Below are 27,011 nucleotides of genomic sequence, written 5' to 3'. Positions count from 1 at the left end.
ATGTACTTTGCATTCAACCAAACAGAAAAAAATCCCATCATTTAGGATCTTAGAAGCAAATAGTTGCTTACTAAAGTGGTATGAGCAATGCAAAAATGACTTAGAATATTAAGATGAAATGGAAGCAGAAATGCCAGGCATAAGGAAACTTGAATGTGTATTTTAAGTCAAAACGCAAAAGGTAGGAGGAAGGGTAACCTTGTTCCGTTGTGTTGAACCGGACTCCCAGGTATTCTAGAGTTGGGAGGGCTGCAGCCAGCTCTTGGATGTGTTGATGATCCACCGAGGCTCTGCAGTAGGTTCATGACTCTGGTGGTTGCTTGATAGCTTTCCTCTGGCGATTTCACTCTAATCAGCCAATCGTCCAGGTATGGGTGCACAAGGATTCCTTCTTTCCTCAGTATCACCACTACTACCACCATGATCTTAGTAAATGTTCGGGGAGCCGTAGCTGGCCCGAACGGTAGGGCCTGGAACTGGAAGGATGGCCCAATACTGTGAAGCGTAGGAAATGATGATGGTTGTGATGGATCGGTATGTGGGGATAGGCTTCCGACAGACCCAGGAAGGTTGGAAATTCTCCCGGGTGTACAGCCTTTATGACAGAATGCAGGGTTTCCATGCGACAACAGGGTACCTTCAGTGATTGAAGGTCTTGAGGTCTAGGATGGGCTGGAATGTTCCCTCTTTCTTGGGGACAATTAAGTAGATGGCGTGGTGCCCAGAATTCTGTTGGTGCGTGGGCACCGGTGCTAATGCCTTTAAGGTGAGAAGCTTTGTCAGTGTAGTTTCCACTGCTGTCCTTTTGGAGGGGGAGTGGCACGGAGAATTCACAACTTGTCCAGAGGGATGCTGTGAAGATCCAGGTAGTATCCCTCTCAGATGATGGTTAGGACCCAGTTGTCCGATGTTATTTCGACCCATCATTGGTAGAATAGGTCAGGTCCACATGGGTTCTTCCCGTCGAGGGATCTGTTCATTCTCAGAGTGTTGTGGCTGGGGCCTGGGCCCGAGCTGGCTCTCTTTTGTTGTGTCTGTTCCGAAAGGACTGTCCCCTGCTGGAGGGGGCGAGGTGCGTGGTGTGTGTTTTTGTATGATCTAAAACGCTGAGATCCTCTGCCCTTGGGTGCCCGGGGAGAGGGACACAGGCTCTTCTTGTTTCTGTCCTCCGGTAGCCAGGGTTCTGGGGACTCGCCCCCCCCTTGTCGGCTAAATTATCCAGTTCGCTTCCGAACAGAAGTGTTCCTCTATTGAGCATTCTCGTGAGCTTTGTCTTGGAGGTCGCGTCGGCTGACCAACTTCGAAGCCAGGGTTGTCTTCTGGCTGCCACTATGGACGAGATGCCCCTGGTTGTGATGCGTACCAGGTCTGAAGATGCATTAGTGAGGAATGAGATTGCTGGATCTAATGTTTAGATTGGCATAGTTGTGTCCCTGGACATAGCCAGGCAGGCGTGTGTCACCACTGCACAGCAGGCCGCGATCTGTAGGAACATAGCTGCCACATAAGAGGACTGTTTGAGGGTGGATTCCTGTTGTCTGTCATGGGCATCTTTGAGTGTCGATCCTCCCTCAACTGGTCTGGTGGTGTGCCTTGTGGTGGCGCAGACCAGGGCGTCAATATTGGGAAACCTCAGAAGTTCCTTAGTCGAGGGGTCCAAGGGTTAGAGGGCTTCTAGGGCCCGACCTCCCTTGAAGCTGGCCTCTTGATTCCAGATCGACCAGTTGTTGAATGATCTGTAGTGTTAGGGAATGGCATGAGGTCTGACGGAGCCCGACCAGATACGGCCTTGGACTCTGCTGTGGTGCTAGTATCCGGGGTGGCCCATGCCTTCAGGCTCATGGCCACGAGATCTGGCAGCTCGTCTTGGGGGGGGGGGGGGGGGGGGGGGGGGGAACGCATCATGGATCGATACGGTTCCGTTCCAGGAGGGACTTCCCCATCTTCCAGGGGTTCTGAGACTTCCTCCGACTTCTGGTCCACTGGTGAGAGTTGTAGCTTTGTCACCCACCGGTGACATCCACCGGTGACATCAAGGGAGGTCGGGCCCTAGAAGCCCTCTGTGCGTGGATGAAAGATTGCAGCTCTGCGAATAATCCCGTCCAGGAGAAGTTACCAGGGACTGTATTGTCTCGTTCCCCCAGAGCTTCTTCGCACTAAAGGCACAGGGTGGTGACCACTTCTGGCTGCACCGCTCTCAGGCTGGTCAGAGGGCCTGTCTCTCGGATGTTTTGGCCGGATGTGCCATGATTTGCGTGTGAATCCTTCTCGATTGCGCATGCCGGGGGCTTGTTGTGCGTTCTGGGTGCGCCCACGTTGTGCGCGTAGAGCCCGAGGGTGTGCGCACGGGTCTATTTGTGCGCACGGCCCTGTTATGCGCATCGCTGTGCGCACGGCACAAATGCACGTGTCGCTATGCGCCTCAGTATTTTATGCGCCCAAGAATCTTTATGCGCCCAACTCGCTGCTGAGCCCACTGCTCAGGATGCGGGCAAAGCGGCGCCAGCGAAAATGCGATCAACATGGCGGCCGCCCCTGGAGGGTCTCCACGTGGGAGGACCCTCGCGCCGGATCGGGGTCTAGCCCGGCCTGGGCTGCTCAACCCGATTAGACAGCCGCCGGATGGACGAGCTGTGCGGCTATCCGAGCCTCGGAGACCTTGAGAAAGTTTTCTACCTTACCTTGTCTCGGTGCTTCCTGGTCTCTTGCCGGGCGGTCTCTGGCTACAGGGGGGAGAGGGGAATACCTTCATCACCGCACTCGGTCTGCACCCGCTGCCTCTCAGCTGCTCCCTTTCCAGGGGGCTAAGTCCACGCTGGGACCGAGGCTACGTCTGAGGGATCTCGGAAATCACCTCAGGAATTCTCGACTGGGGGAGGGAACCTTAGGTATCACCGCAGGAGAGCGGGGCTCGTCTGTAGATAAGATTTCTTTCTTTCTTTCTTCTTTAAATTTGGAGTTTGGTTTTCTAACGCTGTGCAAGCGTGTGTGAAGTCCTGAACTGCTATGGAGATGGAAAAAACTGACTCCGTCTCCAACTGCTTTCAGGAGCACACTATACCCATTGGTCCTGAGTCCATCTGCTACATGCTAGGAAATTGATTATTTACTTACTGTTACACCCCCCCCCCCCCCCCCAAAAATAGAAAAAAATGAAGGCAAGGAAAAACAGCCTGTCTGATCTGTCCATTCCTGTTCTAATAAACCTTTGAATCATATTTGCTGGAAGCATTTAAGTATAACGATTTTAGGGTTTTCAAAATGATTTTATTTAAAAATCCATATTCTGCAACTTCTAAGATAATTCTGTTTAGTGTGGATTACAAATTTATAGTCTTAAAAAGATTTATTAAATCAGGTGCCTTTTCCTCTTGTTGATGGGAGAGTACACCTAGATATTCTTGGGGGAGCAGTAAAGGCAGAGAAAACCAAAGTTGACATGAACTCAACTCTTGACTTCAGTAATTTTCGCTGCATTTTTTAAGCACAGAGTGTACTTTGCATAAAACCCAAACAGAAAAACCCCCCATCATTTAGGATCTTAGAAGCAAATAGTTGCTTACTAAAGTGGTATGAGCAATGCAAAAATGACAGAATATTAAGATGAAATGGAAACAGAAATGCCAGGCAAAAGGAAACGTGTATGTGTATTTTAAGTCAGAACGCAAAAAGCAAGTTTGCTTACCGTAAACGGTGTTTACGTAGATAGCAGGATGAATTAGTCATGCTGACTGGGAGCGTAGTTGCGCGACTGGCAGGCGGACCTTCTCCTAGAGTTCAAAGTTTGAACTCTGTGCTTCTGCGCGGTGAGATTCCCGCGCGATTGTATCATTTACCTCAGTCTCTTGTTTCAAAGTGAGAAAAAATATATGCAAATAAAATAAAAAATATCTATATTCAGTGCATATGTATAGACTGTCTAGGGAGGAGGGAGGGTCAGCATGGCTAATTCATCCTGCTATCTACGGAAACACCATTTACGGTAAGCAAACTTGCTTTTTCCCGGTGATAGCAGGCTGAATTAGCCATGCTGTCTGGGAGTCCCAAGCTCCCGGGTGGCGTCTAGATGTTTGCCCTATAGGTTAGGACGCCCACCCGTAGACCAGCTTATATGGTAGACAGTCTCATGGTTTTGTCATGGTTGACAGGATTGCGGAGCCCATGGCTGCATCAGAAGCGCTTTGCTGTTGTAAGCAGTAGTGCACTGTGAAAGTATGTAGAGAAGACCAAGTTGCCAGCTTTGCAAATGTCTATTAGTGAAACGTTTCTGTAATGGGCGACTGATGTTGCAGTTGCTCTGATTTGGTGAGCCTTAGGCTTCGTTTGTAGTTGCAGATTACGCTTGTTGTAGCAAAACGTAATACATTGGGACAGCCAACTAGCCAAAGTCCGCTTGGTGACTGGTTGATTAGGAAAATTTGGGTTAAAAGAGAGAAATAATTGAGATGGCCTTGATTCCGAATGAGTTCTTTGTTTGTAATAGGCCAACGCTCTTTTACAGTCTAAGGTGTGGAGAAGTTTATCTCTGTCGTTCTGATGAGGTTTTGGCTTGAAGATCGGTAGAGTAATGGTCTGGTTGATATGAAATGCCGATACCACTTTTGGAAGGAAAGGTGGGATGAGGACGAAGTGTGACTTTGTCAGTGAAAAAATTGTAAATACGGGGAGTAGTGAACTAGTGCTTGCAATTCGCTTACTCTTCTTGCTGATGTTACCGCTACTAAGAAAACTGTTTTCCAAGTGAGGTATTTGATGTGACAGGTGTCCATAGGTTCGAAAGGAGGGAACATTAGTTGTTCTAGTATTATATTGAGATTCCATGGTACCGGTGGTTTCGTAACCGGTGGCCGGAGATGTAAAATACCACGCAAGAATCTGGAGATTAAAGGGTGGTTGGTAATAGGTAGTCCATTTTGAGTATTATGAAAGCTGCTATTGCACTAACGTGTACCCTCACTGAGGCGTAGGCGAGACCCACTGTGAAGAGTGTATGCAGGTATTCAAGGAGATGTGTTATCTCCGTAGAGAACGGATCTAAGTTCTTTGGTTTGCACCATTCTGTATACCTGCGCCATTTCCCTGCATAGTTACGCCTAGTGGATAGTTTTCTGGATTCAATGAGAACATCTTCAAGGTGTGATGAGAGCCCCAGGTAATTTAATACGTGCCTTTCAATCTCCATGCGGTCAGATGGAGGGATTGATGCATTGAATGAAGAAGGGATCCCCCCATCTGCGTCAAGAGTTGGGGATGGTCTTTTAATAGAATCGGAGGGCGAATGGATAGTCGCTTGAGATACAGATACCATGGTTGCCTTGGCCAAGATAGGGGCTATGAGAATCATGTCCGCTGCGTCGTTGATGCATTTCTGTATTGTTCTGGAAATTAGCGGAATGGGATGGTAAGCGTAAAGTAGGCCCCTCCGTCCATGGAATGAGGAAAGCATCTGGAGCGTAACTGGAGTTTGCTGTGGTAGATTGAGCAAAATGTTTGTAGTTTGTCGATTGCTCTCTGTGGCGAACAGATCTATTGTTGGAAATCCCCATAGATGAAATATGCTGACTACTACATTCCGGTTCAAAGTCCATTCGTGTGGATGGAAAATTCTGCTGAGGCTATCCACTGTTACATTGTCGAGACCAGGAAGATAAGTGGCTTGAATCGATACTTGGTTGATACTGCCCACGTCAGTATGCGAAGCGTTTCTCGACAGAGGATCCAGGAACCTGACCGTCCTTCTTTGTTTATGTAAAACATGGCTACTTGGTTGTCGGTGTATACCATGATATGCTTTCCTTGAAGCTGGTCCGAGAAGGTTTGAAGTGCTTTCCAGATGGCTCGAATCTCGAGGAGGTTGATCTGAAGATTGGACTCCCATAGAGACCAACGGCCCTGAGTCTTTAAGGTGTTTAGATGGGCTCCCCAGCCCTTCCGTGAAGCATCTGTAGTGAGAGTGAGTTGATAGGGAGGTCGCTGAAACGGTGCCCCTGAGTTGAGGTGGCTGATCTTCATCCACCATTGAATGTCGGTTTTCATCTGTTTGGTGAGGTGTACTCTGGTTGAAAGTGGTTGCCAGAACTGTGACCACTGGTTCTTTAGTCCCCACTGTAGACGACGCATGTGGAGTCTCGTGTACGGAACTACATGGATGGCCGCTTGCCATATGACCTAACAGTTGAAGAACCTGTCGTGCCGATGCTTGTGATTGGGTGAACAGACGTTGAGCCAGAGAAGACAAGTGTGTATCCTGTCCTGGAGGAAGATACGCCCTCTGATGAATCGTGTTTATGAGGGCTCCAATGAACTGTAGAACCTGAGTAGGTTGAAGGTGGGATTTTTTGTAATTGATTATGAATTCCAGTTTCTGAAGACAATTGATTGTTTGAAATGTATGAGTCTTTAAGGTAGTCGGATCTGAGGCTACTAACAGCCAGTCGTCGAGATAGGGAAAAATCTGTATCGAGAGCTGTCGGAGATGAGCCACCACCACCGCTAAGCATTTTGTGAACACCCTCGGGGCTGAGGAAAGGCCAAAGTGTAGTACCTTGAACTGGTAATGGATATTCTGAACTTGGAAGCAAAGGTATTGCCAGGAGGAAGGGTGCATGGGTATATGGGAATAAGCATCCTTCAGGTCTATGGAACATAGCCAGTCGTTGGGTTGTAGAAGAGGTAGGATACTCTTGAGAGATGTCATCTTGAATCTTTTTTTTTGAATGTGTTTGTTGAGATTTCTTAAATCTAAGATGGGTCGAAGTCCTCCTGATTTCTTTGGAATGAGAAAATATGGGGAGTAAAACCCTTGATTGAGTAGCGAATTGGGAATAATTCGAATGGATCTGTGCGTTTGCAGACTGACTAATTGTTCTTGTAGATCTGCTGCGTAAGTTGATATGGTGTTGAGTGGGGAAATCTGTGGAAGTGTGGGAAGAGTCAACAGATTTAATCGGTAACCCTCCTTTATGATGTTTAGCACCCAACGATCTGAAGTAATGCTTTCCCAGTTGGGATAAAAATGTTGAAGGCGTCCCCCTATATAGTGGGGTGGAGGTGGCTCTGGGTAACTCAAAAAGACTGAGTTGGTTTTCATGTTGTTGCCGGAGTTGGTTTTGGCGGACGTGGTTGGCGGGGTCTGCCACGAGATGCCTGTGGTTGTTGTTGAAAATGTTGATGTTGATAATACTGAGATCTGTATGTGTTGTAGGGTCGAAATGGGGTTCTTCCGTAAGGTCTTCGTCGATATGAAGGATAAAAATGTTTAGCGGAAGAATGTGGATCTGAAGAAGTCAGAGATTGCACGGCCATATTCTGCTCCTTAAGAAGAGTTACTGTTTCTCCAAACTTGGAACCAAAGAGATTGTCCCCCAAACAAGGAATATCCACTAGTTTGTCATGGACATCGTCCCTTATGGAACTAGCTCTTACCAAGCTATTCGACGAGCCGCTATAGCTGTCGCTGAGGAACGAGCAGATGACTCAAAAGACTCGTAAACCGAACGCAGTAAGCATCTGAGCCCCTCCTCCATATCTGTGAATGGTTGTGGTAAAGAATTATCCTCTGCCATACATACTGGATGTAATTTCTGTAAGCATTCGAAGAGATACTATATGACATAAAACTGATGGTGTTGAATTTTTGTGGACAGCATGAAGGAGTTATAGACTTTACGACCAAAGTCATCTAAGGACTTGTGATCCTTTCCAGGTGGTGAATTTGCATGGAGTTTTGATCTCTTTGCCTTTAAGAATGCCGATTCAACCACTATCGAATTGTGAGGTAACTGGGTGAAGTCGTATATTGTGGAATTCCTCATCCTATATTTTAAATCCGTTTTCCTTGAAGCTGCCAAGGTAGAAAAAGGCTTTTCCCACATTTTGTGTAACACGGCATCCAACACCGCATGTGGTGGTAAGGCATGTTGGTTCAGGGGGCTTTTCAAAAATGTTTAAGATGTCGAGAATCTCTGCCCTAGGATCCGGAGGTTTTCCCGTTTCTATATTTAACAAAGATCCTACTTTTTCAATAAACTTAGCGTAGGATAGATCCTCGGGAGGAGAATATGGTTCGGGAAGACCTTCCGGTGGGTCTGATGGGAACCCCGTAGATGACGAAGGGGAAGCCGTGGACCATTGTGAATGAGGAGAGTCTGGCTGATCGGGATCTGGAACTGACTTTTCTGTTTGCTTTGGTGGTGGTGGAACTGTTGGGATCTGTGGAGTAGAAATTGGAGATTGAGCACCCGGGTCCCTTGGGTGCATCTCGTCAAGATCCTGAAAAAATGATGACAAAGCAAGAGAAATTTGAGACATCGCCTTTGACGCTAAAGTATGATGTGAAGGCGAGTGAAATGGTTCTGAAGGATGAGGTGGTACCTCCTTAGGGAATTCATGAGAAGGGCGACTTGGTTGTGCCCTGTGACTTGATTGAGATCTCAAGGAAGAGGACCAATTAGATTGAGAGCTCTCCCCCTCTGAAGAAAGTATATCCACATCCGAATTGGTACCCGGTGAAGAGGACATTTGGAGATGTTTTGTCTTGGCCCTTTTCTTCCCATGGCGCTCCTGATGAGATGCCCCTTCGGAAGACGAGAGAGTCGAAGCTATAGATGGGTCATTATGCTTTGCACATTTAGCCGTATCGTGACGGTGATGGTGCATATGCTATCTTTTCCGGATAGTGTGATGGGATGACCCCGATTGAGAAGCCGCTCTCCCTGAAGGAGCATCGGAAGCATGCTGCATTTTGTCTTCATCCCGAAGTACTCTAGGTGCCGATGCTCCATGAGATGCGCCGTGAGATGCACAGTGTGATGAGCCGTGTGTCGTTGCACCGTGCGATGCATCGTGATCTTTTGCACCCTGCTTCGAATAGGGCCTTCCGCTCTTCCCATGCTCCGATTGCTTTGGGGTCAGGGAGCGGGGATGAGGGGGCACAGAGCCCTGTGACCCTAAAGACGCAGCTATCTTAATTGTTAAGGGAGTCGAGGCCTCGAGCTCCCTTCCTGGCCCTGGTGGCAACACCGACCTGGCCGAATCCCCTTCCCATGACATGGGACGTCGTGGCTTCGTTTTTGTTTTCTTCGCCGGCCCCGGCAAGAGAGAGGGGAACGTAGGCGCGCGATCTTCTCTGCGCGCTGTCTTCGGGCCCGGGGCGACATCCGACCACAGTCTCTGCAAGAGGCCGTGTCGTGCTCTGGGCCCAGGCGAATGTAGTAATAATTATGTCCATCGGTGATGGACATAATTTTGCCACATTGGCAATACTTGAACCCCGATGGCTTCGGAGCCATCGCTAAGTGAGAATTCTTGAAAATTTGAGAAAAATCCAAAAAATTAAGAGACGAGGTGAAGGAGAAAAAACCACCCACGTGCAGTCTTGCTCGCGGAAAAAAAGAGACTGAGGTAAATGATACAATCGCGCGGGAACCTCATCGCGCAGAAGCACAGAGTTCAAACTTTGAACTCTAGGAGAAGCTCCGCCTGCCAGTCACGCGACGACGCTCCCAGACAGCATGGCTAATTCAGCCTGCTATCACCGGGAAAAGGTAGTATTTAATTACTGAAACACAAGGTCTGCAGAACATTCCAAGGACTATAGAATAATCTAAAAAGTTTTTTTATTGGTCAGGCTTTCTGCAAGTATACAAACCAATTTATAGCAAGTTACATGTGAGCCCTGACAATTCCTCCTTGCATTTTATGCCTAACTGAAAAGGCAAAAAATACTTAAAGATCTACAGAAATAAAATAATTTCTGAAAATCATCCACGTCTACAAAGGAACATTGATGGATTAAAACTGAGCTGAGATGCAAACTGTGTGAGCTTTTTGCATTACCTGGCATGACATGATGTAAATGAGTACAGAGGATACTAGCTGCCACTGATTTCCAAATACAATTTAATAAACAGAATCTCATATTTGGTACTATCTGAGAATTGTTCAACAGTCTTCAGTTACAGAAAATGATTATTAAAATTAGGCCTGGATTCACCATTCTATCGCAGAATGGTGAATCCAGGGAAAACGAGGGGTGTGCCTACGAAAGCCGGCAGCCTTCGCACTACTGCGGTGTTTTTGCTGCCGGCTTTCACACCCAATAGCGCCACCGTGAAAGGTGGTGCTATTGGGCGTGCTACTGGCGACGATAAGGCTACTAACACCTTATCGCTGCCAGCGAAGACATCGCAGAGTCTGCCCCCTCCCTGCATGCGATAAGCCTTAGAAAATGACCCCCTTAATTAGCAAATCTTTTTTTAAATAAGGTGCCAATACTACCTGCTCAGCAATGTAAAAGGTTTTACTGTTTGTCTTTGGATGAAGCCACATACAGCGGAAAGTCTCGCCAAGTATAGGATTGTATGGTTTCTTCAGTCCCTGTAGAAAAATGCTACTCATTAGTTATTCACTAAAAACAGAGGTCCAACATATTCACAAATATCAAGCAAAAGACTGCAACTAAATCATAGCCCACTCCTGTAGGTATAAGTCACCATAAAGTGCCATTCTTTCACCTCCAGGCACCGGTCCACAAAGGGATTCCATCACCTCCAGCAGTGACGGATTTAGGATTTTGGTGCCGCCAGGCACTGTTGGTGCTGTTTGCTCCCAGTCACCCCCCCCATTTCCTGCCCTTCCTCCCAAGGTTGGACATCAGGGGACAGAAGGTTAAAGGCACAGTACCCTCCCTAACTTTCTGTGGCAGTTCAGGGGTCAGTCCTGTGGCAAAAATTTAAAAAATCTGAAGCAAATTGGCAAACTTTTCCATCTTTTATATTACATTATGAAACTATATTTATTAGTACAATTTATATTATTTTATTGGAAGGCAGCAAATCATCAGCTAGCCTGCTGCCCTCTACCCTCACCCTCAGATTTCTGCTGGCCTAGGCACAGGCCTAGTGTGCTTGACAAATCCAGGCCTGAGCTCCACCAATTCTTTTCAAGGCAGCCCTTCCTGAAAGTATTTTCCCCTTTACTTGCAAATCTTATCTCTCTATATCCCTGTAGGATGATATAACTAAGACTACCAAAAACTGAATAATGAGGAAAGGCTAAAGAGGTTAGGACTCTTCAGCCTGGAGAAGAGATAGCTGAGGGGAGATTTGATAGAGGTCTATAAAGTAATGAGTGAAATAAATGTTAATCATTTACTCTTTCAAAGAGTGCAAAGCTATGGGACACACAATGAAGTTGCTAGGCAATACATTTAAAACTAATAAGAGAAAATATTTTTTATTCAAACCATAATTAAGTTCTGGAATTTGTTGCCAGACCTTGCTGTGAAAGCTATTAGTGTAATTGCATTTAAAGAAGGTTTAGATAAATTCCTGGAGGAAAAGTCCATAAACCATTATTAAGTTACTGTAAGGGACTATATAGGAAACTATCTCAATCTACCTTAAAAGACTGGACAAGGCTATCCCGCCCGGTCCCCCTTAAGATAGAGAGCCGCAGGGAATCCTGGGAAAAAGAAACAACCCTTCCCCAGAAGATAAAACCTCATGCTCTGGAAGGGTCAGACGAGCCCCCCCCCCTCCCCCGAGCTGATGGAGTTCCAGCATATGCTAAGATCACTTACTTCTAAAGGTTGGTTAAAGACTTTTCTCTGCGTGAAGACTGTGAAGTACCTGAAACTAACAGGGGAACTGCTGTTTTGCTGTCGCTTGCTGCCTGTTTTGAAGTGAACTGAAGTGTTTCCTTTTCGTTTGCTGCCATTTTGTTTGAGTTTACTACGACTGTAAATAAAGAGCATTGAAACACAGAGTCTATTTGTAATTTCCTCTGACTGTACCTAATCCACTGACTGCTCGAGCTACCACATATGGTGGTAGCAGTGGGATCCCATGTCTAGTAGAAAGTACAGGCAAGAACCCACAGCTGCAGCAAGAGAAGAAAACAAAAAAAAAAACCAAAACCCTTGCAGGGTTTTTTTTTCTCTTCGTTTCCTGGGGCAGCTCATTCACTCTCCATCTTGTGCAAAGAGCCAAGGGGGCTATCCCCACCTGTATAGTCAGGGATCAAGCAGTATGTAGGCTAGCAGGTTTTTTTTTTTGTTTTAATTTTTTTCTCCTATCCCCAGAGAGGTGTGTAAATTTGAGGCAGCTTAATTAATAAGAAAGATGGAGCAGATGATCCAAATCCTGGCAACCAGCCAGCAGCAGTTGCAAAACACCCTGCAAACACAAATTAAACAGCAGGAGGTGTTGCAAGAACAAGTGACACAGCAGCATATAGCCCTAATGCAGACAGTCCAAGTGATGCAAATGGCAGTGACCCATCTGCTTCCAGTGACACTGACACTCCTCAAAATGACCCCAGGCGAAAGCCCAGATGGCTTTTTGAGAAACTCTGAGTGCACCGCAAGACTGTCAGGGTGGCCAGAATACTGGCAGGCCACATAACTGAGGAATTTACTTACCGAACTGAGTCAAGATGCCTATAAAACAGCTAATCGGATGGGACAGCCACTTACCCGAAAGTCAAGGCAGCAAATCTAGGGTGAGCAGAGCTCACCACAGAGGTATACAGACAGTGATTTCAACTTGGATCTCTACAGGTGGAAGAGAACTCTAGAAACCTGTTCCACTGACTTAAAGATGCTGCCTGGAAGTGGCTGTGCCTGGAAAGGAAAACCAGAGTGGAGACAGCCAAAGTGGTACTGCTGAAACAGTCCCCGGTCAGCCTCAACCTGCCCATGAGGCAGTGGGTTTGCCAGCATCCAGGCTTCATGGTTGAAAAGGCCATAGAAGTATCACAGGCCAATCATCCGGCCCAAACCATGTTCAAACCACCACGCCCTCGAGAGAAACCCCCTCAACCTAGATAGGGGTCACTGGAATCCTAAGAGGTCTCAACTGTCAGCAGTGCAGGTGCATCCAAGACGGTTCACCCCACCCGTAATCCATAGTTGGACCGCAATGCTTCAATTGTGGCGAAAGAGGCCATTTCACAAGAGGCTGACCCCGAAAGGAAGATGAGACGATGGACATTAATGCAGTCACTCCCCAGTGTTGTAACTTTGTAGATGTCTCTAGTCAGAGAGTTTCTAAGTTTGTGATCCCAGATGAGTTGGATGGGGGTCCCAATACATGCACTAGTTGACTCTAGAGTGTGAACACACTCCTATGGAGGGACCTGATGAAGAGAATCCATATTGACTATGATAAAATACTGACCTTGGCATGTATTCATAGGGGACCTTCAACAATAACCCGCCAGGTATGCCTGAAGACCCCAGCCAATCAAGAAATGATGGAAGTGGGATTACCCCCTTGGCTCCTGTACCTTGTGATTATTGAACGGGGCTATCCAAATTTCAAGTCTTTTAACTCAGTCTACAGCAAGTTCGTCAAGTCATGACCCTGAACAGTTGGAGTTCCCTGATCTTCTTTGAAAAGGTGGGCATGGATATTGTGGGGCCACTACAGGGAAGAGAGCTAGTTAAAATTTGTAACCTGAAAGACAAAAGATCTATTAGTTGAAATCTGTAACCTATCATTAAAATCATCCATTGTACCTGAAGACTGGAGAGTGGCCAATGTAACCCCAATATTTAAAAAGGGCTCCATGTGCGATCCAAGAAACTATAGACCAGTGAGCCTGACTTTAGAGCTGGGAAAAACAGTGGAAACTATTCTAAAGATCAAAATCACAGAGCATATAGAAAGACATGGTTTAATAGAACACAGTCAGCATGGATTTACCCAAGACAAGTCTTGCCTCACAATTTCTCCCCTTCCATCCCAAGTTTATTTTCCTTGTTTTTTGTAACTTTCCCTCTCCCTTTTTCTGATTCATTGTATTTAAAGTTCAAGGTTCTTATTGAAAATATTGTTTTTTACGTTACGTTATGCTTTACACTCCTTGTTATTTGTAAACCGGGTTGATGTGATGCCTATCATGAAACTCGGTATAACAAAAACAATAAATAAATAAATAAATAAATAAATAAAATGTGCTTCATTATTTTGAAGGGGTTAATAAACATGTGGATAAAGGTGAGCCAGTAGATGTAGTGTATTTGGATTTTCAGAAGGCATCTGACAAAGTCCCTCATGAGAGGCTTCTAAGGAAACTAAAAAGTCATGGGGATAGGAGGCAGTGTCCTTTTGTGGACTGCAAACTGGTTGAAAGACAGGAACAGTAGGATTAAATGGTCAATTTTCTCAGTGGAAAAGGGTAAACAGTGGAGTGCCTCAGGGATCTGTGCTTGGACCGGTGCTTTTCAATATATTTATAAATGATCTGGAAAGGAATACGAGTGAGTTAATCAGATTTGCAGATGATACAAAATTATTCAGAGTAGTTAAATCACAAGCAGATTGTGATAAATTTCAGGAGGACTTTGCGAGACTGGAAGATTGGGCATCCAAATGGCAGATGAAATTTAATGTGGATAAGTGCAAGGAGATGAATATAGGGAAAAATAATCCATGCTGTAGTTACATGATGTTAGGTTCCATATTAGGAGCTACCACCCAGGGAAAAGATCTAGGTATCATAGTGGATAATACATTGAAATCATCAGCTCAGTGTGCTGCGGCAGTCAAAAAAGCAAACAATGTTAGGAATTTTTAGGAAGGGAATGGTGAATAAAAACAGAAAATGTCATGACGACTCCTTATCTCTCCATGGTGAGACCGCACCTTGAGTACTGTGTATATTTCTTGTTGCCGAATCTCAAAAAAGATATAGTTGCGATGGAGAAGGTACAGAGAAAAGCGACCAAAATGATAAAGGGGATGGAACAGCTCCCTTATGAGGAAAGGCTAAAGAGGTTAGGGCTGTTCAGCTTGGAGAAGAGACGGCTGAGTGGGGATATGATAGGGGTCTTTAAAATCATGAGAGGTCTAGAACAGGTAAATGTGAATCAGTTATTTACTCTTTCGGATAATAAAAGGACCATGAAGTTAGCAAGTAGCACATTTAAAACTAATTGGAGAAAATTCTTTTTCACTCAACACACAATTAAGTTCTGGAATTTGTTGCCAGAGGATGTGGTTGGTGTAATTAGTGTAGCTGGGTTTAAAAAAAGGTATGGATAAGTTCATGGAGGAGATGTCCATTAACTGCCATTAATCAAGATGTCTTTGAGAATAGCCACGGCTATTACTGGCATCAGTAGCATGGGATCTACTTAGTGTTTGGGTACTTGCCAGGTACTTGTAAGCCTGGACTGGTCACTGTTGGAAACAGGATGCTGGGTTTGATGAACTCTTGGTCTGACCCAGTATGGCAATTTCTTATGAGGAAATAAATACATCCTCATCATACTGGACTATGCCACCAAGTATCTGGAGGCAGTGCCCTTATGGAATATGAATACCCCTACAATGGCAACTGCCCTACTGGGAGTTCTCTCACAACTTGGGCTACCGAAGGAGATCCCAACGGATCAGAGTACCCCTTTCGTTTCCAAGGTCATGGAACAACTCTGCACCTTGCTCAAAGTAAAGACTCTCCAAACCTTGGTGTATCACCCACAGATGGATGACTTGGTTGAGAGCTTCAATCAGATGCTCAAACAGATGTTAAAGTTGTGAATGAAGATGGAAAGAGCTGGGACATATTTCTATTCTATGTGTTGTTCACAATCCTCGAAGTACCACAAAGCTCAATGGAGTTCTCCCCATTGGAGTTACTATATGGAAGGAGACAGAGAAATTCTGGATATAGCTTGCGAGACCTGGGAAGAGGAAGCAAATCACAGTGGCAGAACATAGTGGACTACATGCTCAGAGTAGCCTAAGGAAGGCTGGCAAGGCGGATTTGCCTGTATCTGGAAAAAGCTCAGAATCTTAGCTTATAATCGTCCCTTGGTCCGAGTATTCCAACCAGGGACTGGGTCCTTGTCCTCCTGCCATCATCAGAAAGTAAGCTATTAGTCCGTTGCAAGGACCCTATGAAGTCCTGGAGAAAACAGGGTCCACAGACTACAAGATAGCTCAGCCAGATAAGCGAAAGACCCAAATCTACCATTTCCTGAAGAAATGGGTGCCCCAAGAGTGTGGCATGGTTCAGGAAGGAGAATTTGGCCCAGGGGTTGAGCCAAAACTGGACCAAGCCCAAGTACTCTTCAGAGAGGAACTATCTACTGTACAGACTGCTGACTTGAAGCGGTTGGTATAGAAACATAAAGAACTTCTCGAACCTGCCTGGTCATACTTAGCTGATTCAACATGATATTATTACGTCTCCTTATCATATCACAGAGGCAAGATGCCATGTCATTAAGGCCAAAGTGAAGGAGATGCTCTAGCTCGGCGTAATAGAGAAGTCCAACAGTGACTGGTCTTCACCCATTGTTTTGGTGTCAAAGCCAGATGGCAGCATCAGGTTCTGTATTGACTTCAAAAAGGTCTCAAAGCTTGTCACCTATCCAATGCCACAAGTGGATGAACTAATTGAGCATCTAGAGTCGTCCCAGTTCATCTCTATCCTTGAACTTACCAAAAGGTATTGGTAGTTATCTCTCACGCCCTCGGCAAAAGAGAAGACTGTGTTCTCTTCACCCATGGGGCTGTTCCAGTTTATAGTACTCTTGTTTGGCCTTCATGGTGCCCCCACCACGTTTCAATGATTGTCGACCACCTGCTCCACCCACATCAAGGGTATGCAGCCACCTACCTAGATAATATTGTGATCTACAGCCACGACCTAAAGTCTCATCTTAGCCAACTCCAGGCTGTATTAAGCAGACTGAAGAAAGCAGGGCTGATGGTTAATCCCAAGAAGTGCATACTAGGTAGACAAAAGGTCCAATATCTTGGCTATACCCTGGGGAAGAGTAAAGTCCATCCATAGACCAGAAAGTGCGAGGCGATCACATGAGTGCCAGTCCTGCAAATGAAAGTAAGCATTTTCAGGCCTTACAGGATATTATAGGAGGTTTATCCCTAACTATTCAGGGAGGGCGGAGCCTCTCAGAAGGGTACTGGTAAAGAAAGCACCAGAGGTGGTCATGGTCGGAGGAAGCAGAGAAGACCTTCAGAACCCTGAAGGAGGCGATATGTTCTGAACCAGTCTGGTCAGCCCAGACTTCACCAAACCCTTCACTGTGCAGGCCGATGCCTCAGAGGTTGGCTTGGAGGAGGTCTTGGCCCAGGAGGAGGATAGTCAAGACCACCCTGTGGCATACATCAGCCGGAAGCTGATGTCACATGAGAGACTGTACTCAATTGTTGAGAAGACTGCCTTGGTGGTCAAGTGGGCCTTAGAAACCTTGCGCTACTACCTGCTGGGACAGCAGTTTATGCTCATAACAGACCATCCACCACCCTTATGAATCAATAGGAACAAGAAATCTATTGCAAGAGTGATACAGTGGTTCCTAGCCCTGCAGCCTTTCAACTACAAGATCCAACACAGGGCAGGAAAGGAGAATGCAGATTTCCTATCAAGAGAGGTGTCCCTTAAACAGGCAAACGCTCGTCCTGGCAAAGCTGAGCTGAGTGGAAGGGTATGTGAGGGAGTGTACAGAAAACTCCCTCAGTCTATCTTAAAGGACAGGCACAGCTGTCCCGCCCAGTACCCCTTAAGCTAGAGAGCCGCCGTTGGCCTCGATGACATGGGAAAAGGGAAGAGCCCTTCCCCAGAGGATAAAACCTCAGGTCCTGGAAGGGTTAGATGGGCCCCGGGGAGATGGAGTTCCAGCATATGCTAAGACCACGTACATCTAAAAGTTGGTTAAAGTCTCCTCTGTGTGAAGACTCTCTCTATGTAAAGACTGAAGTACCTGAGGCTAACAGCAAAACTGTTGAAGTGTTTTGCTGTTCGCTGCCTATTTTGAAGTGGTGAACTGCTGAAGTGTTTCCTTTTTGTTTCCGGCCATTTTGTTCGAGTTTACCACCACCGTAAATAAAGAGCACTGAAGCATAGTCAGTCTAACTGTGATTTCCTTGGACTGTACCTAACCCACTGATCACTTGAGCTACCACAGTGGAGTTGCAGAAATCCACTTCTTATCCCTGGGATAAGCAGCATGGAATCTATCTACCCCTCTGGGTCCTGCCAGGTAACGGTGACCTGGATTGGCCACTATTGGAAACTGGATACTGGGCTTGATGGACCTTTGATCTGACCCAGTATGGCAAATCTTATACACTTATGTCAGGTAAAAATGGTATCTCCTTAGTAGGTCTGCCAGTTCTGGCCAGACAGAATCAAAGGCTTGTCAAGATTACTTTCATGTCTGGTTCTACTGCAAAGTAGTATGCAATCGCTAATCAAAGTGCCTTAAGACCATCTCACTACTCTATATACACTTCAAAGATTTTCAAGGAGAAAAAAAAATGACTATTTTAAAATTCTTAAGGGTTTGTGATGCACCAAAACAATCTAAACCTGCCCTTCAATTAAGGCAAATTCAAGCATCCATAAACAACCTACCTTTGGTTTTTTTGTAGAACCCTGACAGATACCATTTTACCACTTTCTTCAACCGGTTGTAAGCATTTTCTTCAACTGCAGCCCTACAAGGCATGGTAAAAAGGAACAAGAATTACCTGTTTCATATCATAAGGTTATATCAAGAAAAAGTTCAACAACTGAATTATACAAGACTAAGTATATGTATACACACAGCAGAAATTCAATCAAACAAGCTAAATATATTATCCACAAACTAGTGAAGTAGTAAAGTCTATAATGCATATCTGCTATATGTTGACAATCAACAACAAAATCAAATAGATTTTGAGGATTTCTGGGCATGCTCTGATTGAGGGAGTTGTGGCTGGCTTGAGCTCCTGCTAAACTTCACTTCTTTCACTTCTTTTTCTGGTGATCTCACTAATAAAAACCAGTGATGTCGATGTCTAAAGAGACAGGGAAAAGATAGACACTCTCCATGAGGACCACACAGGAGAAAAAGTAAAAAAAAAAAAAAAAGGAGGGGGGGGGGGGGGGGGGGGGGGGAATGGCTGGGAGTGAGTCAGAGAGGCCTGCAGAGATGATGTCAGGACGATACTGCAAACAAGGCTGTGGACACAGATGAGAACATGGCTTATATACACAGTTTGATGGCGCGTTCTCCAGACATTATCTCCAAAAAGTTGGATACCAGATTGAGTGTGATTGTAGACAACGTTGCACAGCTAGTACAAACAGTGCAGGTGAATTTGGTGTGATTTGATGGGCAAGACAAGAGGATAACCAGAATGGAAATGGCCGCTACCTCCTTGACTGCTAAGGTGAAAAAATTAGAGAGGAACTATAGCCAGGCGATGGAAAAACTTGATTTGGAGAATCGGTCTCATCGCTGCAACATCAGGGTCCTGGGTGTTCCTGAAAGACTGGAGGGCAGTGATCCGGTCACATATCTTGCTAAATAGATGCCTGAGCTTTTAAAAATTGGAAGTGACGAGGGACCTAATAAAGTTGATCAAGCCCATAGGGTGTTAGCGCCGACACCAATTCAAGAAAATCGCCCTCGGGCAGTAATTATTATTCTGCATAACTTCAGACAAGAATCATATCCCGAACACTACTAGAGCTATTAATAACTTGGCTTATCAAAGGAATAAGACTTTTAGGCTGACTTACAACGAAAACGGCAGGCTTTTGCAAGCATGAATAAGAAAATGTGGTGGCTTGATTTGCGGTATGCGATGATATATCCTGCAATACGGAGTATTCTGTGATGGTAAGCAGCCTACATTGACTCTGTAAAGGAGGCTGAAAACTGGCTGTGTGAGCGATCCCATGGCCACGTATCAGAGGCCTAGTTTGGTTTTGTTTCTTCTCTGCCTTATACTGACGCATGACATTATGGTGGGAGCCAAGGCCTGGCTGGAAGCTCACTGATGTGAGAGTTTTGGCGGCTTTGCTTACTAATGTTCTGGTTTAAGCTGCTCCCTGCTCCAGACAACTGACAATTCCTTTTTCTGTGTTTATCTTATTTTCTTTTTCTCTGCTGCTCTCTTTGTGCGAGATGCTGCAATCCCCTATGGGCGGTTTTCATAGGGCATTGTGGTGGAGAATGATGGCTGTTTGGGTTTGTCATCTGAGCAATCGTATGGCTATTCAAATTGGATTTCAACTTGTCTTGCAACTTTATGGTATTGTATGTTATTGAATATGTCAGAGGAAGACTAATGGTCTTGTTGGACAATGCTAACCACAGCAATATTGTTTGACTTCTTTTGTTTCCTTGCTACAAAGGTGGACAGTTTTCTTTTTTTTGTTGTTGCTTGCTATTTGTGCTTTTAGGGTCTCTGTCTTATCAGGAGGACCCTATTGTCGAGATCCTGTCCATTCTACCCTTTATTTTGGTATGGTGGTAGGCTGCTCCTGATGTTTTCAGAGATTGCTGGCATTTTTTTTTTAATTTCCTGCAGATGTTGCATTAGCCCACAGTACTCAAACTATTTTGTTTTATTATTTTCTTTCATACTAATTGGTTGCTGGGTTTTTGGGTTGTTTTTTTTTTTAGTTTATCAGATCCGTGGGGTGGGGGAACTTTATGGATACACTGGGCTATCTGGGGTGGTAGGTTTGGTTTTCTGGGAGTTGCAGGGCCTGGGGTAGGTAAGTTTAAGGTGGTATAGTATCAGAGTCCAGGGATTTGGTTTTAAGAGTTAGTTGGTGGGGTCCTAGCTGGAATGGACTCTCCCCTAGAATCTCAATGGAAATCCTTCTGGAGAGATTCGGGTTTCTTAAAGCTGGGAGAGAGGACAGACTGAATGGAAGAGAGGAAGTTTGGGTTGGGAGAGCGGGGTGGAGATTTTATAGGGGTAGGGCTGGTTAAGGTTAGGTTGGTTGGAGGTTTTTGTTCCAATCAGTTTTGGGTTGGGGTAAAAGTCGCCACTAAGAAAGTAAACACAGCACTAACATAAGAACATAAGAAACTGCCATGCTGGGTCAGACCAAGGGTCTATCAAGCCCAGCATCCTGTTTCCAACAGAGGCCAAACCAGGCCACAAGAACCTGGCAATTACCCAAACACTAAGAAGATCCTATGCTACTGATGCAATTAATAGCAGTGGCTATTCCCTAAGTATAATTGATTAATAGCCATTAATGGACTTCTCCTCCAAGAACTTATCCAAACCTTTTTTGAAACCAGCTACACTAACTGCACTAACCACATCCTCTGGCAACAAATTTCAGAGCTTTATTGTGACTCTGTGATCAGATTATTTTGTATTGACAGGTCATTCTATTGCTGCTTCAGACCTGTTGCACATTGCTTAATGGTTATTGATTATAACACATATCGTAAGGATGAGTTTGTCATTAGCTTCTCCAGGATGACATGACAGATGTTTGTCTTTCTCTGAATGTTCGTGGAATTTCATCCCCTATTAAAAGGAAGCACATCCTGCAACTTGCACGAAAGCTTAAAACTCAAATAATGATGCTTCAAGAAACACATCTACAAGTGTGGAATATGAAAAGTTGAAAACTGGTTGGGTGGGTTTGGTATATTATTTTTATAATTCAAAGAGCAGAGGGGTCTGTATACTGATTGATTAGCGATACATCATTCCCTCCAGGACCGTGAGGAAGGATATACCTTACTTGATTGCTCGTTACATAATATTAATTTCACTCTGGCAAATGTATATGGGCCGAATTCTTACCAAATAGAATGCTATCAAATGCTCACTGATAAATTGCTTATTTTTGGGGCTGCCTCTTTATACATTGGAGGTGAATGAAATGTTTGCCCTGACCCATTGGTGGAAAGGACGTCCATTTCCAAATCTGGATCTTAAACTTTTATAGTACTAAAGATAACATGGAAACCTTTCAACTAATTGATGTCTGGAGACATCAGTACCCTTTGGAAAGGGACTATATTATTCTCCTAGGCACAGAATTGACTATTTCTTGTGCATGTCTAATTTATCTCATATGGGTGCTTCAGACATTTTGAATAGCACACTTTTGGATCACCATCCTCTGTGGTTGCGCCTCTCCTTGGGAAGTTCTAAACGACTAGCCTTTACTGGGTGTTTAAATACTTCATTTCGGGGGGGGGACAAAATTTCCTACACTGTTGAAATCTGCAATTTCGGATTGTAATGCTTGCAATTTTGTGGAGAATTATACACCCACATTACACTGGGAAGCTTTTAAAGCTTTCTTGAGGGGCAGGATGATCAGAATACTAGTTTTCTGCAAAGGAAGAAGAGAAAGAAAGCAGAGGTGCTTATGAGTCAGATCAGAGTACTGGAAATCCAGCATAAAATATTGCTCAGATTGCACGAGGTGGCACTTGGAGTCTTTGAGAAGAGAGCTCACATCTTTAGAGATAGGCAAGGTTGGAAGAGCTCTGAAATTCACTAGGCTCAAATTCTATGAATCTGGTGATAAATCTGGGACATTTCTAGCTAGGGCGGTGAAAAGCTAATCGTGCTCATATTCATAAAATTAAAAAAGTTAAGTGGGGCGTCACATCAGATCCTGTGGAGGTGGAGAAGGCTTTCGTTCTCTTCTTCACATAGCCTTACGAGGAATGCTGCTGGGCCTGGTTTGCAGGCTATCAAGGATTTTCTTTGTACTTTGAATTTGCCAAAGCTCATGCAGGCTCAGGTGGAATCATTATCGGCTCCTATATCTATGCTGGAGATTTAGTCTGCAATTAAGGTCCTCTCTGGTCTTAAATGTCCTGGCCGTGATAGATATGTAATTGACCTCTTTAAAAGTATACCTCACATATTGTTCTGTTCCTTTTCCCACTCTAACACAGCTGGCTCAGTAAGTGGGTCTTGGGGGGAGATGGCTGATGCTACCATTACTTTGATTTACAAAAAGGGTAAGGATGTGGCAGATTGTGGGGCTTACTGGCACATATCTCTTCTTAATTCTGATATTAAAATACTGGTTAAAACTTTACAGACGAGACTGGAGCAGATCCTTCCTAGTTTGTTTCATAGGGTCCAAACTGGTTTCATGAAAGGTAGGGTGTCCACATCTAATACCAGGCATTGCTTAATATTACTATGGCTTGTAGAAGAGGTATATTAGGCTTAATTCTCTCCCTAGATGCGAAAAAGGCCTTTAATAGGCTTTTGTGCACTTTCTTATTTGAGGTTATGACTCATGTTGGTCTTCTGAAAAAAATTCTCTTGGGTGTCAGCTATTTTTGAAAGGCCTAGGGCCAGGTTCTTAATTAATAGAGTATTATCCTCTTTTATTCCTATAGCACGTGGCACCTGTCAAGGATATCCACTTTCACCCCTACTATTTGATCTGGCCATTGAGCCTCTCACAGTGGCAATGATGCAGAACCCGGCTATCCATGGTTTGAAATTAGGGGGGCAAGAGCACAAAATTTAAATATACACTGATGTTCTGTTATATCTAACCTGCATGTCAGATCCAGTTCTACTTGACCTTCTGACCTCCTGTGGCTCTCTGGCTATAAAATAAACTTGGATACATCCGAGTTCTTTTCTTTGGGTCCTAGGTTGACCTTGCCGGATTGTTTCTCAATTTTTTGGCCAGTGTGGGACGGGTTTAAGTATTTAGGTATCTATATCCCTAATTCATTTAAACATCCTGCTGTCCTGTGAGAACAGGTGTTCTCACAGGACAGCAGGATGTTAGCCCTCACATATGGGTGACATCATCAGGATGGAGCCAATTATGGAATACTTTTGTCAAAGTTTCTAGAACTTTGACTGGCACCTACTGGGCATGCCCAGCATGGCACTAACCCTGCATCCAGCAAGGGTCTCCCTTCAGTCTTATGTATAACAAAAAGAGGGTGCGAAAAATAAAATAATAAATTGCAAGCGTACCCAACTCCACAGGGCGGCAGGTGGGTTTCATGAGGACTAACATCCTGCTGTCTTGTGAGAAAACCTGTTACAGGTAAAGCAAAATTGCTTACCTTGTAATAGGTGTTATCCCAGGACAGCAGGATGTAGTCCTCACATATGGGTGACATCAGTAATGGAGCCGAGTTTCTATGAAACTTTTGACTGGCACCAGAGTGCCTACTGAGCATGCCCAGCATGCCATGATATTCCCTGCCACAGGGGTCTCCCTTCAGTCTGTATTGTAGCAATTAGCGTTAGCCAAAAATAAAATAATAAAACGTATCGGGGGGTGGTGGGTGGGTTTCGTGAGTACTACATCCTGCTGTCCTGAGATAACACCTATTACAAGGTAAGCAATTTTGCTTTATCCCAGGACAAGCAGGATGCTAGTCCTCACATATGGGTGATTAGCAAGCTAGAGGCTGAGTCATTTGGAATTGAGGCAACAGTGAAGTATTGTTGTTGAAATGAATCAGCCGAAGATCACAGCAGGTTGGCTGTAGGAGGAGTTGAGATTACACTGGAAACAAGTTCTTTAAGACAGATTGTCCGTAGGCTGAATCTTGTCTTCCTTCTTTGTCTAAACAATAGTGAGCTGCAAAGGTGTGAAGAGAACTCCATGTTGCTGCTTTACAAATGTCCAGAATAGGTACAGAGCGAAGGTGTGCTACTGAGGTTGACATTGCTCTGACTGAATGTGCTTTTACTCGCCCTTGAAGAGTAAGGCCTGCTTTCTCATAACAAAACTGTATGCAATCTGCTAGCCAGTTTGATAAAGTATGTTTCCCTACTGCTTTGCCTGGTTTGTTTGGATCATAAGATACAAATAGTTGACTGGATTTCCTTTGGACTGTAGTGCGGTTTAAGTAGAAGGATAGCGCACGTTTACAGTCCAAGGTATGTAAGGCTCTTTCTCCCTGGTGAGAGTGAGGCCTTGGAAAGAATGTTGGTAAAACTATAGATTGGTTCAGGTGGAATTCCGTGACTACTTTTGGAAGGAATTTGGGATGAGTACGGAGGACCACCCTGTCATGTAGGAACTTTGTAAAAGGTTCGTATGTGACAAGTGCTTGTAGTTCACTGACTCTTCTAGCTGATGTAATGGCTATGAGGAATACAGTTTTCCATATAAGAAATTTAAGGTCACAGGTGTCTATGGGTTCAAATGGGGAACGCATGAGCCTGGATAATACTACGTTTAGGTCCCATTGTATGCTTGGGGAATGAACTGGAGGTTTAAGGTGAGTTAAACCTTTCATAAATTTACTAACGAGAGGCTGTGTAGAGATAGATGCATCTCCGAGCCTGTTATGGTAAGCTGAAATTGCACTCAAATGTACTTTTACAGATGAAGTCCGAAGACCAGAGTCTGAAAGATGGTATAGGTAATCTAGTAGTGAGGTAGTGGGGCAAGTGAAAGGATCTAAAGAATTCTGAGTGCACCACAAATTAAACCGTTTCCATTTGTAGGAATAATTCTTTCTAGTGGAAGGTTTACGTGAAGCTATCAGCACTTGAGAAATAGTGGTTGGAAGGTTGAGTGGTTATAAGATCAAGCTTTCAACATCCATGCTGTCAGGGATAGGGATTGAAGGTTGGGATGGCACAACCGACCCTGATCCTGAGTTATGAGAGTGGGAGCTACTCCCAGATGAATGGGATCCCGGACTGAGAGGTCTAGCAGTGTGGGAAACCATACTTGTCGAGGCCAGTATGAGGTTATGAGTATCATGGTCCCTTTGTCCTGTTGCAACTTCACTAGAGTTTTGGTTATGAGCGGTATCGGTGGATAAGCATATAACAGGCCTGAGTTCCAATGGCGAGCAAAGGCGTCCTTTGGTAGGCTGTTCTCCTGTTGTAGCAGGGAGCAGTAATTGCTCACTTTGTAGTTCAGATGGGATGCAAAGAGATCTATTGTTGGTTGACCCCAGAATTGAAAGATTTTGGTTGCTGTCACTGGATCCAAGGACCATTCGTGTGGTTGGAACTGACGACTGAGGCGATCGGCTATTATGTTGCGGATGCCTGCTAGGTAAGTGGCCCGTAGAAGAATTGAGTGTGCTAGGGCCCAGTCCCAAATCTGAGCTGCTTCTTGGCAAAGGAGGTAGGAACTTGTTCCCCCTTGTTTGTTGATGTACCACATGGCTACTGTGTTGTCTGTCTGAATCAGCACAGTCTTGTGTGAAAGGCAGTCCTTGAATGCATGTAGCGCATAACATATAGCTCGAAGCTCTAGGAAGTTTATTTGAAAAGAGGCTTCGGTTTTTGTCCACGTCCCTTGGGTCTTCAGATGACCAATGTGTGCTCCCTAGCCTAAAGTGGACGCATCTGTAGTTAATGTCACTTGCGGAATTGGATGCTGGAAAGGCAGACCTTTGAGCAAATTGTTCATTGATGCCCACCAGAGGAGGGAGGAACGCAGTTCCTGCGTTATCTGAACGTGAGTGGACAATGGTTGAATGGCTTGAATCCACTGTGTTTTTTTTTTTTTAATTTAAAGTTTATTAGAGTTTTTACAAATTATAAAAAATGCAAAAAATCAAGAAATACAATTGCATATACCACAATTCTATAAAGAACTAATTTTACACCATCATTCAATTTCTATATGTCAATATTATAGTCCTCAAATTGGGAGGATACTACCAAAAAAGAAAATTAGTAAAACTAACAAAGAAATTGTAATTAATTATTACATTAGCTGAATTTATATTTTTATACAACTACATTGCTCTCAGCCTGCTTCCTTATCTGCCAAGAATGTTTCCAGATGAGTCAGTTCCTGAAAAATAAATCTGTTCTTCTAATACACAATAAGGCATTTACAGGGGAAGCGCAAAAAGTATGTAGCCCCTAAGGACAAAACTCTAGGCTTTAATGCAAGGAATTTCTTCCGAATCCACTGTGTTTTGAGTGTCCATTGCATTAGTCACATGGTCAATCTGGCCATGGGAGTGACGTGAACTGTGGAGGCCATGTGTCCGAGTAGGGTGAGGCACTGATGAGCTGTAACTTGAGATTGATTTCGGAGAGAGTGTGCCAGGAGAACGAGTGTTTGAGCACGGTCTCTTGGAAGAAAAGCTTTTGCTATGATGGTGTTTAAATCTGCACCGATGAATTGTAGTAGGTGAGATGGCGTGAAATGAGATTTCTGGTAATTGATGAGAAACCAAGGAGTGAAGCAAGTTGACTGTGAGCTTGAGGAAATTGAGAGCTCCTTCTTGTGTCTGACTCCTGATG

General features: G+C 44.7%; 1 protein-coding gene across 1 annotated transcript in view; it reads right to left on the bottom strand.

Moving 5' to 3' along the window:
• Window positions 1-27,011, bottom strand: part of OSBPL8 (oxysterol binding protein like 8) — a 370,739-nt gene that overhangs the window by 90,908 nt on the left and 252,820 nt on the right. The window contains exons 12-13 of the mRNA XM_029597145.1: window positions 18,387-18,473; window positions 10,279-10,390 (exon numbers count right to left, since the gene is read on the bottom strand). Coding sequence (XP_029453005.1) covers window positions 10,279-10,390; window positions 18,387-18,473 — 199 coding nt within the window. The remainder of the gene's footprint in view (window positions 1-10,278; window positions 10,391-18,386; window positions 18,474-27,011) is intronic.

This window comes from Rhinatrema bivittatum, chromosome 4 (genome assembly GCF_901001135.1).
Source record: "Rhinatrema bivittatum chromosome 4, aRhiBiv1.1, whole genome shotgun sequence".
Classification (NCBI taxonomy): domain Eukaryota; kingdom Metazoa; phylum Chordata; class Amphibia; order Gymnophiona; family Rhinatrematidae; genus Rhinatrema; species Rhinatrema bivittatum.
This window is presented reverse-complemented; position numbering and strand designations above follow the sequence as displayed.